The 16,663-nt window shown below is 34.7% G+C and overlaps 1 protein-coding gene across 1 annotated transcript; it reads left to right on the top strand.

The window, feature by feature from the left end:
- Positions 1-843: 843 nt before the first annotated feature.
- LOC125671513 (lipoamide acyltransferase component of branched-chain alpha-keto acid dehydrogenase complex, mitochondrial-like) lies at positions 844-14,288 on the top strand. Its single transcript, XM_048907283.2, has 11 exons — positions 844-983; positions 3,188-3,287; positions 5,326-5,401; positions 7,860-8,044; positions 9,091-9,224; positions 9,848-9,953; positions 10,257-10,537; positions 11,363-11,440; positions 11,572-11,763; positions 12,971-13,042; positions 13,689-14,288. The coding sequence occupies exons 1-11, from the start codon at positions 921-923 to the stop codon at positions 13,854-13,856; spliced, it is 1,455 nt and encodes a 484-aa protein (XP_048763240.2). The 5' UTR covers positions 844-920; the 3' UTR covers positions 13,857-14,288.
- The last annotated feature ends 2,375 nt before the right edge of the window (positions 14,289-16,663 follow it).

Raw genomic sequence — 16,663 nt, 5'->3', positions numbered from 1 at the left:
CAAATAATTGAAGATACCTTCAATTATTTCAAGATATCATCAATTCAATTATTGCTCTCTTTAACTGAATTAATGCACGCATTAAATCAGTTATTGCTCTCATCAAATGAATTAATGCGCGCTTCAATTCAATTATTAATCTCATCAATTGAATTATTGCTCTCATAAATTGAATTAATGCGCGCTTCAATTCAATTAATGAGAGCAATAATTGATTTCATGCTCGCATTAATTCAATTATTGTCCTCTTCAATTCAATTGATGCGCGCATCAATTCAATTAATGGAAGCAATTCAATTATTGTTCTCTTCAATTCAATTGATGAGAGCATCAATTTCGTAGAAATATTGCTCGCAATAATTAATTTAGAGCTCGATATAGCCTAAATAATTTGATGATCTCTTTAATTCAATTGAGGATATCTTTAATTATTTACAATGTTTTTGTATAAGGAATTAATGCGCCATCAATTCTTTTAAAGGGAACAATTAATGCGCGCAATAATTCAGAATTGAAGATATCAATAATTATTTGAAGATATCTTTAATTAAATTGTTGCGCGCATCAAATGAATTAATGATATCTTCAAATAATTGAGGATTTCTTCAATTATTTGAGTTTATGTTAATTTGGCGCTCCATACTTTTCTGCTTGTAGAAGACAATTTCTCACCCAACTGTCCCTATACTTAAAAAAAAAAAAAAACAACCGATACTACATGTCTGCGTACTATTCTAGATCTTTAATAAATAATCACTCAGCAGTACGAACTAAAGCGTTTTTTAATTGGCAGCCACCAGATAGAATAAGTAGCGGCCGCTAGTTAACTATATTCTAGCACCTATCGGCTTTCGTAAGTCTCGATCAACCAGACGCTCAACCGTAAATCTCCGAGCGTCTGGTTGAACGAGACTACATCAATGGCATCCTCTCTAGTTTCAAGGAGATTGTACAGAAAATGTATTCAACAAGGTCGATGCATTGTAAGTTTGGGAAAGTGACATGGTTGCAGATGCTGAACAAATATGCTATTTGTTTGACTATTTATAAAAATTATGCAAGAGACAAAACAGCGATATACTAAATATTAGATATGCAGAGAGTTTATTATTTAGTTTGTCAAATATAAAGTTTAAACTGAAGATATCCAGGTACGACATCACCTTTAATTAAATCCGAGTTTATTCAGAACCTATTGTTGTGCAAATTGCTCTCACAGTTGAATAATATGCTCAATATTGACAGAGATACCGTTAGAGCAAGCGCAACTACAGATATTTGAGCGGATCCAGAACTTTTCCACATGGAATTGAAGTGCCTAGTGGGTTCCACCCCCATGTATTTTTTAGGGGTCCAAAATTAAAATGATGAAGTAGCATGTAGTATTTTACATTTCTAAGTGCATACAAATAGGCACTTTGTACTTAAGCTGCCCATAAGTTGTATTATGACCTTCCATGATACCCCACGCATATATGTATGCCGAACATAGGATATTTGATTTAAAAGAAAACAGTAAATATCTGTATATACTGATAAAACCTTGTTTCAACAATACTTCAGCAGTTATTCATCATTGTGTGTATGACCTGTGGATAAAGGTCATTTTGTAAAGGTCAAGGTCACCCAGAACAAGTACTTTGTATTTGAATTTTTTTTTTATTTCAACAGTTGTTAATCTTTGTGTGAATAACTTTTTTAAACAAAGGTCACTCAAGGTCATTTTTGACAGGTGAAGGTCACTCATCTTTTGGCTTGTATAAGACAGTTTTGAAAGGTCAAGGTCACTCAAAATAATTGCTTGTGTATGCATAAAGGCTTCCATTTCAATTTTTTTTTATTTAGAAGCCTGCAATCATAAGTCTGAGCACTAATCATTTGCTGAACAAACTTTTAGAAACATGTTTCCTTTACAAGTTTACATGTTTGAGCACTTTAAAATGTTTCCTTTACAAGTTTACATGTTTGAGCACTAAACATTTTCTTTACAAGTAGAAATGTGTCTTTATCAAGTAATTCTTCGTATGACCACAAGTAGTTCATTGGTTACATACTTGTCAGGGAGCATTTATCAGTTTTACTGATATTCTGGTGTGCTTAGGATGAAATTGAAATTCATAACCTGAGATCTAGGAGATGTGACTTTGAGAGAACTCAGCCATTTTTGATGAGGGACTTCTAGAATTGTGACTTTTTTTTTGGTTACAGTTCTGACTTTTTCCGCATTGGAGCTTGCAGTATGAACCAATGCTTTGCACTGGTTGCTGAACTCAATATAAGTAGTAATTTCTAGTTAAACAGGTTGGAGACATTTCAAACCTTCGCAACTGTGCAAGGAATCAAAGGAAGAAAAAAAATGCAGATTGCTGATTCCGAGTAAATCTCTTCTTGTGTGTAAAGCAATAGTTATTTCATGATTTGATAATGAGAATTTTTCAGGTATACTTCATGTGCAGTTAACATGTATCCAAGATTTAATTATCACATGCTGGCATAATGTTGCTTTAATCCAGGGATTTTTTTAGGGTCTGTAGGGGGCCGAAATAAGGCCCCATTCCAAATGCTAAAATGCAGGTATTTTTCCCAATTTTTGCTTTGAAATTCCCAAACAATGAAAACAAATCAAGCAGAGTAGCCAAATCGTTCATAAATCTTCTTCACAGGCCCACAGATTACAACTTTTGCTTCAAAATTCTTAAGTAAACCTAATTTTTTGACCTCTGCTTATTGGAATGAGGTAAGCTTTGACCAAAATGAAAGTCAGAAGGAGCCCAATTATACCTTAAAGCACTCTGAATTGGGTTTTTCCTTATTTCTTTGCATGAAACATTTTCCCCAATTTCAAGCAAATGTCGCTATTTTTCCCAATTGGAAAGGCCCTGGCCCTTGAATTCAAGACCTTAAAAAAACCCTGTAATCATTAGTCTACTTTTTATGTTTAAAGAAATGATCTTTGGCAGGGCATGTATTATTGCATTTTCTCATAAGTGCTCTGCATTTCTTGTGTAATTGTTCATTTCTTTGAATTTTGGCTAGGTAGAATTTTGCTAGTCCCCAGAAATTATATTACCTGTTTGTGTCAGTGTCCTTGTTATATTTGTGTGTATACCATTTTTTGATTAAAAAAAATGTCCAAACTGTAATGAAAAGGAGTTCCCATGCTACTATACTTTCATTTTCTTGACAGGTTCAAGGGAGACAACTTAGAACTGTAGTAAACAGAAAGTGGGCTCGACCAAAACATGAGCAATCGACATGGAATGCCAGGCAGTTCCATTCCAGTTTAGGTATTGCTGTCTCAGGTTATAAAGTTGTACCATGATAATCAGGATTCTATTATAGAAATGTGCAAGGTCATTTCAATAAGAATGACATACAGGATTTTAAAAGAGGGATGTTCAAGGTCACTTCAATAAGAATGACATACAGGATTTTATAAGAGGGATGTTCAAGGTCACTTCAATAAGAATGACATACAGGATTTTATAAGAGGGATGTTCAAGGTCATTTCAATAAGAATGACATACAGGATTTTATAAGAGGGGTGTTCAAGGTCACTTCAATAAGAATGACATACAGGATTTTATAAGAGGGATGTTCAAGGTCACTTCAATAAGAATGACATACAGGATTTTATAAGAGGGGTGTTCAAGGTCACTTCAATAAGAATGACATACAGGATTTTATAAGAGGGATGTTCAAGGTCACTTCAATAAGAATGACATACAGGATTTTATAAGAGGGATGTTCAAGGTCACTTCAATAAGAATGACATACAGGATTTTATTAGAGGGGTGTTTAAGGTCATTTCAATGAGAATGACATACAGGATTTTATAAGAGGAGTGTTCAAGGTCACTTCAATAAGAATGACATACAGGATTTTATAAGAGGGGTGTTCAAGGTCATTTCAATAAGAATGACATACAGGATTTTATAAGAGGGGTGTTCAAGGTCATTTCAATAAGAATGACATACAGGATTTTATAAGAGGGGTGTTCAAGGTCACTTCAATAAGAATGACATACAGGATTTTATAAGAGGGGTGTTCAAGGTCATTTCAATAAGAATGACATACAGGATTTTATAAGAGGGATGTCCAAGATAAGCTTATCAAGTTATGCCTCTAAGATCAAGGATCGAGGCCTGCTTTTTGTCCGTCTGTTTCTCCTGCAACGTTAACATGTTTTATCTTTGTCATAACTTTTGAATATACAGGATGAAGATCTCACACTAAATTTCAAACCGAATGGTCAAGGTTAATTAAAAGTTGAATTTGCCACAAATAGACTCTGCCACAGATGGGGCATAACATTTCATCTTGTGCACATTGAATGTAAACACCACCCCCCACCCCCCACCCCCCCCCCCCCCCCCCCCACCCACCCCAAATAATGTATGGTTCTTATTAATTGCTTTTCAAGGTCTGTAATTCGAGTGGATATTTAAAGATGCATACAAAACATGCACAATACTAAACTATATTGTAAAAGTCACTCAGAACTCTGATATCGTACTTTTTGTCATTTTGATGTCCGGGTAGCACAGAGGTAGCGCTCTAGCACTCTCGCTTCTCACCGCTGTGACCCGAGTTCGATCCCCATGATAGGCAGTGGTTGTATGTGAGAGGGTATGGTGGTCGCCCGCTCGGATACATGAGTTTCCTCCGGGTACTCTGGTTTCCTCCCACATAAATGACCCTCTAGCACAAACATCCGTGCATCAAAGGACCCCATTGGAAATATCATGGGTTATCCTTGGTATCTATGTATGTATATTTGTATGTATGTATATACCGAATAAACATTTATTTAATTTGAATTCCTAACATCATCAATATTTTTGTGATAACCGTGGGCGGATAATCTAATTATACCCCACGCAACAAAGTTGCTGAGGGTATAATGTTTTTGACCCGTCAATCCCTTTCTTGTCAGCGCAACTCCTCTGAGACCGCTCAACAGAATTTTGTGAAACTTTGTAGTTAATAAGGACACACTGTGTAGATGTGCATATTCTCAGGAAATTCTGATTCAATAATTTTTCTGGGCGTTATGCCCCTTTTGAATTTAGAATTTTCGAGCCCATCTGTCCTGTTCTTGCAGTAATGCATAGCATTACCATTCATTATGTGAGACATTGTCAAGCAACGTTGGAGCGTTGGGTATGAGAGTTCGTGGATCCCGATATTGACCATGGGCAGATAATCTAATTACAATAACTGGATCCCGATATTGACCTTGGGCAGATAATCTAATTACAATAACTGGATCCCGATATTGACCATGGACAGATAATCATAAAGTTCATGTTTTTTATTTGACAGTGGTGTTTGGAAACATTGAACAGTTCAACCTATCGGACATTGGGGAGGGCATTAGAGAGGTCCACATCAAGGAATGGTCAGTATTATACTGATTGTAGCTCAGTTTGGTCAATTTCAGGAAATCTTCTAAACTAGAGGCGTTTAAAGCATATGTGAAAATTTTCATTAGATCAATATTTATTAGCTTACTCGAGCTGAAATCTCAAGTGTCAGAGCTTTTCTGATCAGCGTTTGTGTGTTTGTCATCTAGCAGCATGTCATTTGTAAACTTTGTTTTACACCTTTTCCTAGACTTTAGAACCACTTTGCCAATTTCAACCAAGCTAAGCAGGAATCAGTCTTTGGTAAAGAGGGTTCATATTGAACTAGTCTCCATTCCAAAGGGAGATGAATTTTTTTTTTAAAAAGTAATGAAAATATGGTGGAAAAGCACCTCCAAATCTTCTAAATTTCACTCAAAACAAATCTTGCATGAAAGCTTCTAAAAATAAAGAATTAAGGTCTCTTCAAACCACAATCCAGGGTTCTAGGGTAGGGCCTCAATAGAGGTTCAAAGGTTTTCCTAAAAATATATGGAAATTTCTTAGAATCACAAGGGTACAGATAGTTTGTCAAATCAATATGGAAGAATCCTCGTGTGGTGTTAGTAGATTACGTTTTGTTTTAAAAGAAATGACTTCAGAGCTAGAATGGGGCTACATTTATATTATAGCAGCTGAACCAAAACCAGTTAATACTTGTTTTACATGATTGCTGGAGAAAAATCCATGTAACAGTTGTTATATTCAGATTCTTTTCATTATTATATTAAAAATAACTGAAAATGACATTCTAATACTAGAAAACTTGATCTGGAGAAGAAAAAAACTGGAACAAAATATTACCACTTAAAAACAGTAATCTAGGGACTTTTGTATGCTTTTATGGTCACAGCATGGCCCCAGGGTTATGGTGGTAGCATAAGGACACTAATGAAAAGAAAATGAATAAAATAAATGTTAGTAGTGCTGAAAAATCGGAAGAATTGTATCGATCAATGATCTATATAATCGGTATTTACATGTAGTTAATAAACGTTTATTAATTTGGGGTTATTTCTATTTAGTTTTATGGATATGTGCAGCATACACACTAGCTGGTGTCACTGAATTCCCACTTTTCAATGTGGAGTCCACTCTGGCTCTTCCCCGCACGAGCCAAATACGATCAATTCAATTGATTGTCGGTAACAATCGTTTTATCACTAACTTTTACATGGATTTTTCTCCAGCAATCATGTAATACAAGTATAAAGTGGTTTTGGTTCAGGTGTTGTCGAAGTAAAACTACCAAGTGCAAGTCATTCATGTTGGTTTGTTTTCTTTATTTCAAAGTATAGAAAATATTACAGTCTGATAAAGTGTGCTAGGTCTGATAAATTATACTGTACATGTACTATTGTTTTTGTTTAACTAGACCCCATTTTCTTTAAAAATTATAAATGAATACATTTAGATTTTAGATTACAATAGGAATTTAAAGTATTTTACATGTGAAAGTGCAGCTATCAGGTGAACAGTGAGGCTCATAGACCTGTTTTTCCAATTTAATTGAAATCATACTTCTTAGATCCGCATTGTATACTCTGTGTAAGAAGATCTGACATAACCCCACTAGGAATCATGTGAACTTTATGTTAGCCAAATAGCGTGTCGCCTTTGAAATTGTTGGTGTTCACAATTCAAGGAAAATGGCTGCAATTGTTTGGTTTGAAAGAAAACACATCGTCGCTAGATGTGACATCACAATGCACTGTTTACGTCGACTGGCGTTGTATTCCTCGTGTTAATCAAGTCAACCATCTTGAAAACTATTCAAATTGTACCCATCCCTATTTATGCATGAATCGCAATTCACAATTAATTTCATTTGGGTGTATTTTATATCGTTCGTTTTGTTGTTTGTATGAACGGAATAGATTAGGCATTATTGAGAAAGTTTAAAATTTCTTATGTGAGAATTTACAATTTTATAAATATGTGGAATAAACTTCGTGAGAGAGATTACTGCAACTTATTTACGAGTTGCCGGGAACCGCCTAAATAGCCATCATTGTCTGTATGGCGCAATCTGACTGGCTGATAGTTCTTCTCATGAATATTCCAAGCGAAAGGTCATGCAGACATGACCTATGGGGTTATGTCAGATCCTATTGTAGCGATTGTGAGCGTATTTTAGGATCTGATTTTAATTAGATTGGTTGTTTTTCCGTTCCAAAACTATTTGTAGCTATGAAATTGTTCAGTTTCATCATGATGATGTATTGATTAAATTATGATCTAAATAAATTTATTTGTATTAATTTCATACAAGAGATTCTGCAAGCAGGATAGATTTACATTTTGCGTTACGTTTTCTTTTGTATTGGCCTGCTTCAGGTTTGTGATAGATTTACTTGTTACATTACGTTTACTTTTATATTAGCCTGCTTCAGGTTTGTGATACAGTAGATTTCCTTGTTACCTTATGTTTACTTTTATATTGGCCTGCTTCAGGTTTGTGACTGTCGGGGATCATGTCAATCAGTTCGATAATATCTGCGAGGTCCAGAGTGACAAAGCTTCAGTGACAATCACAAGTCGATACGATGGATATGTCCGGCGAATCTACTATGAAGTTGATGATATTGCCCTAGTTGGACAGCCACTAGTAGACATCGAAGTCAGCGATGGATCTTCATGTTAGTAATCAGATATTGATCTAGTGTAATTCAGCAATATTTGTAGATATCTATAAAATGTACTTTAACAATATTTGTAGATATCTATAAAATGCAATTTAATATATGCATGTATTTAGATATCTATAAAATGTACTTTAACAATATTTGTAGATATCTATAAAATGCAATTTAATAATATATTTAGATATCTATAAAATGAACTTTAACAATATTTGTAGATATCTATAAAATGCAATTTAATAATATATTTTGATATCTATAAAATGTACTTTAACAATATTTGTAGATATCTATAAAATGCAATTTAATAATATATTTAGATATCTATAAAATGTACTTTAACAATATTTGTAGATATCTATAAAATGCAATTTAATAATATATTTAGATATCTATAAAATGTACTTTAACAATATTTGTAGATATCTATAAAATGCAATTTAATAATATATTTAGATATCTATAAAATGAACTTTAACAATATTTGTAGATATCTATGAAACATGATTTTTAACATTATTATTAGATATCTATAAAATGTAATTGAACAGTATTTTTAAATATCTATGTAATGTAATTCATTTTTAGAGGCAATATTGATGATTCATTTATGTTTGTTGTTGCCATAAGGTAACATTCGTTATGATGTCTTACTGAGAAATCAGACAAAGCAAAATATAAAGTGTCTCAAGCAATATAAATGATTTGCAGTGCCCTATATTTCACAAATTTTAGTTACATGGATTTTAATGTACTCAAACTTACTTTCTACTGTTAATTAAGGGTGAGACTGCACACCAGAATTTGTCTAATCGATTCATTATGTGGAATTCTGTGAAATTATTGTGTGGAATTTGTGTGAGATCAACATCAAATTGTCATGGCACCTATGTGGGTCTATACATTAAACATAGATGTTTGAAGTTTCATAAAAATTTGCAGTAAGGAAGAAAGCAGACGAACAAACAATACTGACAGTGAGAGATTGATAGCAACAAATTATCAGCGTTTACTTTTTATATACAACCTTTTTTCATTTTCAGCCAGTTCAAGTTCAAGTTCGGAGTCGGGTGATACTGACACGTCTTCATCAGAGGATGAGTTCATAGGTCACAAGTTGAAAGGTCAGAATGTCTTGGCCACACCTGCTGTCAGGAGAATAGCCATGGAAAACAAGGTAGATAAAATAAAATCGTGGACTATTCAGTTTTTTGGGGTACTTATTGTTTTTGTGGTTACTTACAAATTCAAATCAAGCAGAAAAAAGTGACTCACAATCAAGACTCCGTGTAACCATATTGATGTAAAGAACTTAGTTTAAGGTATGGATTTTAATATCCACAAACAAAAACAAACAACAGGGATAGCATCTCATCAATTACATGAATCCCCATGAATTAAAGTGCTTCATTTTCTCAGATGAAAATTTGACTTTTAATACAAAATGAATCTACAATATTTATTGACCTTAATACAGAGTGATTCTACAGTAGTTTTACTTCATAATTTTTGACCCATGAAAAGAAAAATTTCTCCCAGTAACTGGCATGTAGAGATCTAGGTGTAACAAACACAGATGGTGTATTTTGCCAGTTTCTAAATTATGTTAAGCATTAAGAATGATATTTGATATGTGTTTCAGTATTATAGATGGATCATAAGCAGTTTGGTGTCACAATTTCTCATTTTAATTCATCTATACTTTGTCTAGATATCTTATTTAGCTCCAAGCCTTTCTATTCTATGTTTTGACTGATTAAGTTAACAATATGTAAATTTTTTGATCATTTGTTTTGACAGATCGACCTTAAACAGGTACCCAGTTCTGGTAAAGATGGCCGGGTTTTAAAAGAAGACATCTTAAATTACATCAAAGGCCAGCAGACAACACAACCTCCAAAGCCAGGTATGCTTTTGTGACCAACCCATGAAAATATTTTGATGTCAGAAATGATACAATTTATTATCTGTCATCTTTTCTTTCCATGTATCAATCTCTGAGAAATACAAATGAAGTAACAATTAAATCATGTCTGCAATATGCTCAATGTTTGCAGTGAGGAATTCAGTTTAAAAATATGCACTTTTCCCCAACATATCTGTTTTCAAATTCCATGAAAATTTGTATGATAAAAAAACACTTGCAAGAAAGTTTATGTGTCCTAAGTATGTGTACATAAATATTAAAGTTGCTTTTGTTGAATTGCAGTGGAGAAAAAGGCTCCATCAACGTCACCCCCAGTCCAGAAGCCCTCTCCTGTACCCTCACCAGTCAAAAGGGAGACTGTCGCTTTAGGAACCGATCGAACGGAGGTGATCAGGGGAATCCGAAAAGCCATGGTGAAAACAATGACCGAGGCTGCACACATTCCGACATTCGGCTACAACGACGAAGTCGATATGACCAAACTCGTAGATCTCCGTAATGACATAAGAAGTGTCATGGACAAGTCTGAGATCCGCTTCTCGTACATGCCTGTCATCATTAAGGTATGTACTTAGTTCCATGACACATTTATTAAATCTGTAAAATTAGAAAATATTTTGCTGTAATAAAAACAGTTTAAAGGAGTGTAATATTTTGGAAATTATTGTAATATAAAATAATTGATTCTTTTGACCAGTTTGACTGATATTGACAATGTTACCTTAAATACAGGGCTCAAAATTAACATATGCCCATCAGTTTGTGACTGGTTAAAAGTTAGAATTTACTTAAACATGACGTAAACATTTAGTGAAAATTCAAAGTTTTAGTAAAAGGTCACAGAGAAGAAATAAAACCTCTGTGGAATGCGAATTTGTGACATACAGAAATTCAGTTTCTCAGAATTAGTCAGATACAGGTAACAAACTTTAAAAGTTCAAAGAATATATGGCTGATGCTTAGTCATGCATTTGTGTCTTGAAAGGAAGTCCAGTAGAATGACGATAAGTTGTTCCTCCTTAATCAGACTTACTGTGTTTGACCAGAATTTGACCACATTTGACCTGAATCTGACTCTATGTGACCTGAATCTGACTCTATGTGACCTGAATCTGACTACATGTGACCTGAATCTGACTACATGTGACCTGAATCTGACTCTATGTGACCTGAATCTGACTACATGTGACCTGAATCTGACTCTATGTGACCTGAATCTGACTCTATGTGACCTGAATCTGACTACATGTGACCTGAATCTGACTCTATGTGACCTGAATCTGACTCTATGTGACCTGAATCTGACTACATGTTTGACCTGAATTTTACCATGTTTGACCTCTGATCATTTGTTTGACTATTTTTATCTTTGTTGTTTTTGTTTGCAGGCTGTATCATTAGCTTTGTCAGAATTTCCTATCCTAAACTCTATTGTGGATACAGACTGTGAAAATATTACATATAAGGTAAAAAAAAATAAATGTATATACATGTATATAAAATCTTCTGTAGAAGTTTTGGGGAAAGTTCTTAAATTTATATGTTTTTGCTCAAGGGATTGTAATTCATTTACTTGACTTAAATTTAAATTCTGCAGGCAGCACATAATATTGGGATTGCCATGGATACGCCGGAAGGTTTGGTAGTCCCCAGTGTAAAGAACGTCCAATCCCTGAGTATTTACGACATCGCTATAGAGCTCAATCGCCTTCAATCCCAGGGGGCAGCAGGAAAACTGACCAATGCTGAGATGACAGGAGGCACATTCTCTTTGTCAAATATTGGAGTGGTGAGTATAACAGAGTTCAAAGGTCATATACATGTTTTGTTTAGAAAGAGTACTTGTTGAAATCTTCTTGTCCATGTATTTATTCCCTGATGTACCCAAGTCTTGAGTTTAGGGGGTAGGGGTGGGGTAGGCAAGTATTGCATGTTTTAACTTTCAAAATCTGGTGGAACTCATCTTATCTCTCCTACCTGTAGACTGGAAAATCTGGTTATTTGGTTACTGCAGTGTGATGGGGAGGAACTCAATATTTGTCCCTGTATACATTGTGTGTTTTGGTTAGTATATATATATATATAAGAGATATGTAGGACTCCAAAGTGCGACGGGACTCTAAAGTGCAATGGTCACGCCAAAGTGTGATGGTCTGCGCCAAACCCCGATGGTGTGACATGCGATGGTTCACACTCATACGCCAAATTGCGATGGTGTGACACGCCAAAGTGTGATGGTGTGAGACAAATGCACCAAAGTCCAATGGTACTCAATAATATGCCAAAGTGTTGCACACCAAAGTGCGATGGAGTGACACGCCAAAGTCCGTTGGTTTGCAAAACTGAATGCACACAGTGTTTCGGTACAGACTACCAACCGTGTGTTGTTTCACCAAAATATCAATGCAAAATAGTTTGATAATAAACACTTATTTCATTACCATTTAGTAGTCATGTTAATAAACACAAAATTTTCGAACGCGAAATCGCATAGAATGGTTTGCATTATAGCATTACCCCCTCCCCCCAGGAATTTATTACATGTACATTACAAATAATAAAATTTAATGATAATGAATATTACAGCATGTTTGGTCGAAGTGTTTTGCCGTTCTCACAATACCATGCCCTTGCTATCGTCCATGTAAATCTTAAATCTCTCGTGCCTGTTATAAAAGTTATAAAACTTTTTTGACCACATTTTCATACTCAAACTCAAACTCCATGCTCTAAATCCTACTCATACTCAAAAGCAAAGGTTATAAAACTTTTACAAAATTATTCTCATGCTTAAATGGAGTACATGCTCAAGATTTTTTGAGTATTCTTGGAGCTTGCTCAGAGTTGCACTCAAAACAAACATGACGTCATAATAACATGACGTCACAAACGTTACTCTACCCTGCACCATTGAACTTTGGAGTGTCAGACCATTTAGAGTTATATATATAAAGCTTTCTGTGTTCATTTCTTGGGTTTCTATCTGTGTTTTACAGATAGGAGGAACGTATGCTAGACCTGTGATATTACCACCGGAGGTGGCCATTGGAGCCTTCGGAAAGCTTCAGGTTAGTCCTCACAAAATACATGTACAGAATGATCAATCTTTTACTCTAACAAAAATTCCATGTCCTCACAAAATACAGAATGATCAATCTTTTACTCTAACAAAAATTCCATGTCCTCACAAAATACAGAATGATCAATCTTTTACTCTAACAAAAATTCCATGTTCTCACAAAATACAGAATGATCAATCTTTTACTCTAACAAAAATTCCAAAAAAGCTACTACAAAGCTGTAGAGACATGCACATGATAAGACCAACTTAACAAAATTCTACAATTTATATTACATACGGTAGGCTATTTTATAAAGTTGTTCAAATGAAAAATGTACCCTGAAAATTAAATATTTGTTTGGTTTTCACAGTTCTTAATATTAAAAGTAAAAGAATTTGATATTTGGGATCTGATATACAGATATAATAGTTCTACATCTTTTGCTAATCTTTTCTTTGTGAGAATCAACATAACTTCTGGTACTTTATATCTTTAGATTAATTGATAAATAGATACACATCAAAAGAATTTATCATCCTAGTGTCAAGAATTTTTTTCTCTCCATTTAACTTAGTTTTTAAAGAAAACCATATCATTTATTCTGGTGGCCTTTACATGCCGATTCCTGTACTCTGTTGTTTTGATCTTTTAGACTTTACCTCGTTTTGATGACCAGGGCAACATCATCAAAAAACAGCTCATGTGTGTGAGTTGGTCCGCTGATCACCGGATCATAGAGGGCGCAACAATGGCCCGCTTCTCCAACTTGTGGAAGTCATATTTAGAAAACCCTAGTCTTATGCTGGTCTACATGCGATGATCCTCCGAGGAGAAGACAAAGGAACGATCAATTTCATTCGTCATTTGCTCAGCATAATATGAAGCCATATCAGTTTATAGGATCAATATCCCAGAATTCCAGGCTGTGAAAATTTGTGTACAAACCATTTTTCTAGGAATCTTTCCAATTTGAAGTGCTAAAGACAACATCTATGTTCTCATGAAAGTATGTTATAGAGAAATATTTTATCTTAACTGGGAAAGGCGCTCTCCTGGAAGCATTGTGTTTCTCTCTCGGTAGTTTGTGCTGGTTTTCAAATTATGGGTCAGTATTAATGTACCAGATACCATGATCCCTCTGTTACAAGTGAATATATATATATATATATAATCTGAGTTGAATCTCATCAAACATTTACAAAATCAGTCATGTGTGAATAATTGAAATGCCAATAAATTTGATGCATATCAAGACTTTTGTTTTCTTTACCACTGAATTGAGTTTGTGTGATACATGTATTGTGTTGTGGTTTCTGCTGAACAGGTTGTTTGTGTAGCAATGGATTCCTTGTTAGTCAGTTAAACCAAACTTGGGTCCTTTGTTATTTCACAAAATTTAAGTTCATTAAATCCTTTTCAGCTATAATTCCAAATATACAGTGTATGATCAGTAACTAATGATTACATGCTGAATCATTACCCAATGCTTCGTGGACAAAAGACGAAGTGGAACGAGAGGCCCATTGGATTAGTCACCTGAGGGGTTGTATTTTTAATGAAAGGAATATATTAACTTTAGTACATGGCTTCAGGGGCAATGCTGTGAACAAACTTGAATTTATACAATACAAGGATGGTTAAATGTTACTTAGACACTTTGCACTACATACATGTATCAAAGTGACCTAGTCCTTTGATATCCAGTAACCTTTTACCTGTACATTCCTTCTTTTAAAAAGATATGTAAGCAAATTTATCAAACTTGAGTTTCGACAGAGAAAGCCTTAGGTCTTATTAGGTTTCCCGCAGATGGTATTAATATGGTTACTCCACTTCAAGTCGGATGTTATATGGCAACATACATACTCATTTGCATCTCCTAGGAGTTCAACTTCTTAAAAACAAATATAGGGATCCAATCTTTATACAAGATTTCATTTCTAATATTTTAATTGACAGAACAAGGAAATTTTAACCAAAATCATGGACAAATAGAATTTGGAAATCCCCATTTCAGTGATGCTGAACTTCGCAAACTTTGTAAACTGATTTTTTTGTAAAGTACGATACTTAAAAGTTTGACAAGAATTAACTTAGAAATTTAGTTATATATTACCTGTGTAACAGGAAGGGAGAAAATGCAACGGACCAGACCGGGATTTGAACCCGGGACTCCTGAATCTAGTCGGGTGCTCTACCAACTGAGCTAACTGGCCACCGGCGATCGAACCCGGCTGACCGCTGCATTCCTCCCTCCTTAAATATCTTCACACTTGAAGACATCAACCCAGGGTCTTAATCCCCTGGCAGGCATTTTCACCTGTCAGTTCCAGGGGCTGGTCGACGGCTCCAAATGTAACAGGAAGGGAGACAATGCAATGGACCAGACCGGGATTTGAACCCAGGACCCCCGAATCTCTAGTCAGGTGCTCTACCAATGAGCTAACTGGCCATGCACCAGCGATCAAACCTGGCTGACCGCTACACCTGAAAGGAATTTCCCTTCTAGTGATCTTAACCTTTTATCTGTACAAATGAACAAAGAGGCAATTTGCTATATAGTAATGATAAAACTTCCCAAGTAACATTTCAACAAGTTATTAATTATGTTTAGCAGTCAGATAGGTTCAATCACTGGCGGTCAGATGGCTCTTATCAGTTGGTAGAGCACCTGACTAGATTCAGGGGGCCCGGGTTTGAATCCTGGTCTGGTCTGATGCACTTTCTCCCATCCTGTTACATTTGGTGTTGTTGACCACCCCTGGACTTGCAGGTAGAAGTCCTGCAAGGGGCAAAAGGGATCTGGGTTGTGTCTTTAAGGATGAAGGCAATGTAAGGAGGGAGGAATGTACATGTAGCGGTTAGATGACCAGATAATAATAAGCTTAATTGGTTGACTTGACTCACCTGACTTGAGATTCACGGGGCCCAGGTTCAGATAATGCAGTCTGGTCCATCGCATTTTCTCCCTTATAATTCTTGTTACATATATGTTACTTCACAGCTATTATTTCAAATGATTGATATACAATTATGTAGTTACAAACTATAAATTTGGCATTCAGATTATAAATTCAAATTCAAATGCTTCATTGACGATTTTAAATTATCAAACTTGAGGCGAACATCATAAATTAACATCATATACTAGTATATATATAAAACATAATACACATTTGTCCTGATTTATCAATTCAGTGTACCTTGGATTAAAACACTCATTCAAATATTGACAAAAATGTTTTGTGAATGTGTAATTTTCAGGATTCATGAGACTTTTTAATGGAATTTGCATTCAAATCACCCAAATGTTCTGAGTATTTTTTCGTTAAGTGATCGTATTTTGTACAAAATAGTAGGAAGTGTTTCTCATCCTCAACCTCATTCAAGCAGAATTTGCAAAATCTATTAGATCTTGGAATTGGAGGTGTACAGTATCTCCCAACCTCAATACTGAGGATGTGTGCACTTAGTCATAGTTTAGTGAGTAGAGATCTGTAAGCTTTTGGTAATGTAAATTTCAAATATTCTTGCAATATAAAATTAAAAATTATTTAATTTATTTGTTTTTACACATTGGTCTAATGAAGAAAATCATGTTATTAAATTCATTATAATAATTTTTAA

Source organism: Ostrea edulis, chromosome 4 (assembly GCF_947568905.1).
Source record: "Ostrea edulis chromosome 4, xbOstEdul1.1, whole genome shotgun sequence".
NCBI classification, from domain to species: Eukaryota; Metazoa; Mollusca; class Bivalvia; order Ostreida; family Ostreidae; genus Ostrea; species Ostrea edulis.
The sequence above is the reverse complement of the archived record's forward strand: the minus strand, read 5'-3'. Positions and strand labels throughout refer to the sequence as shown.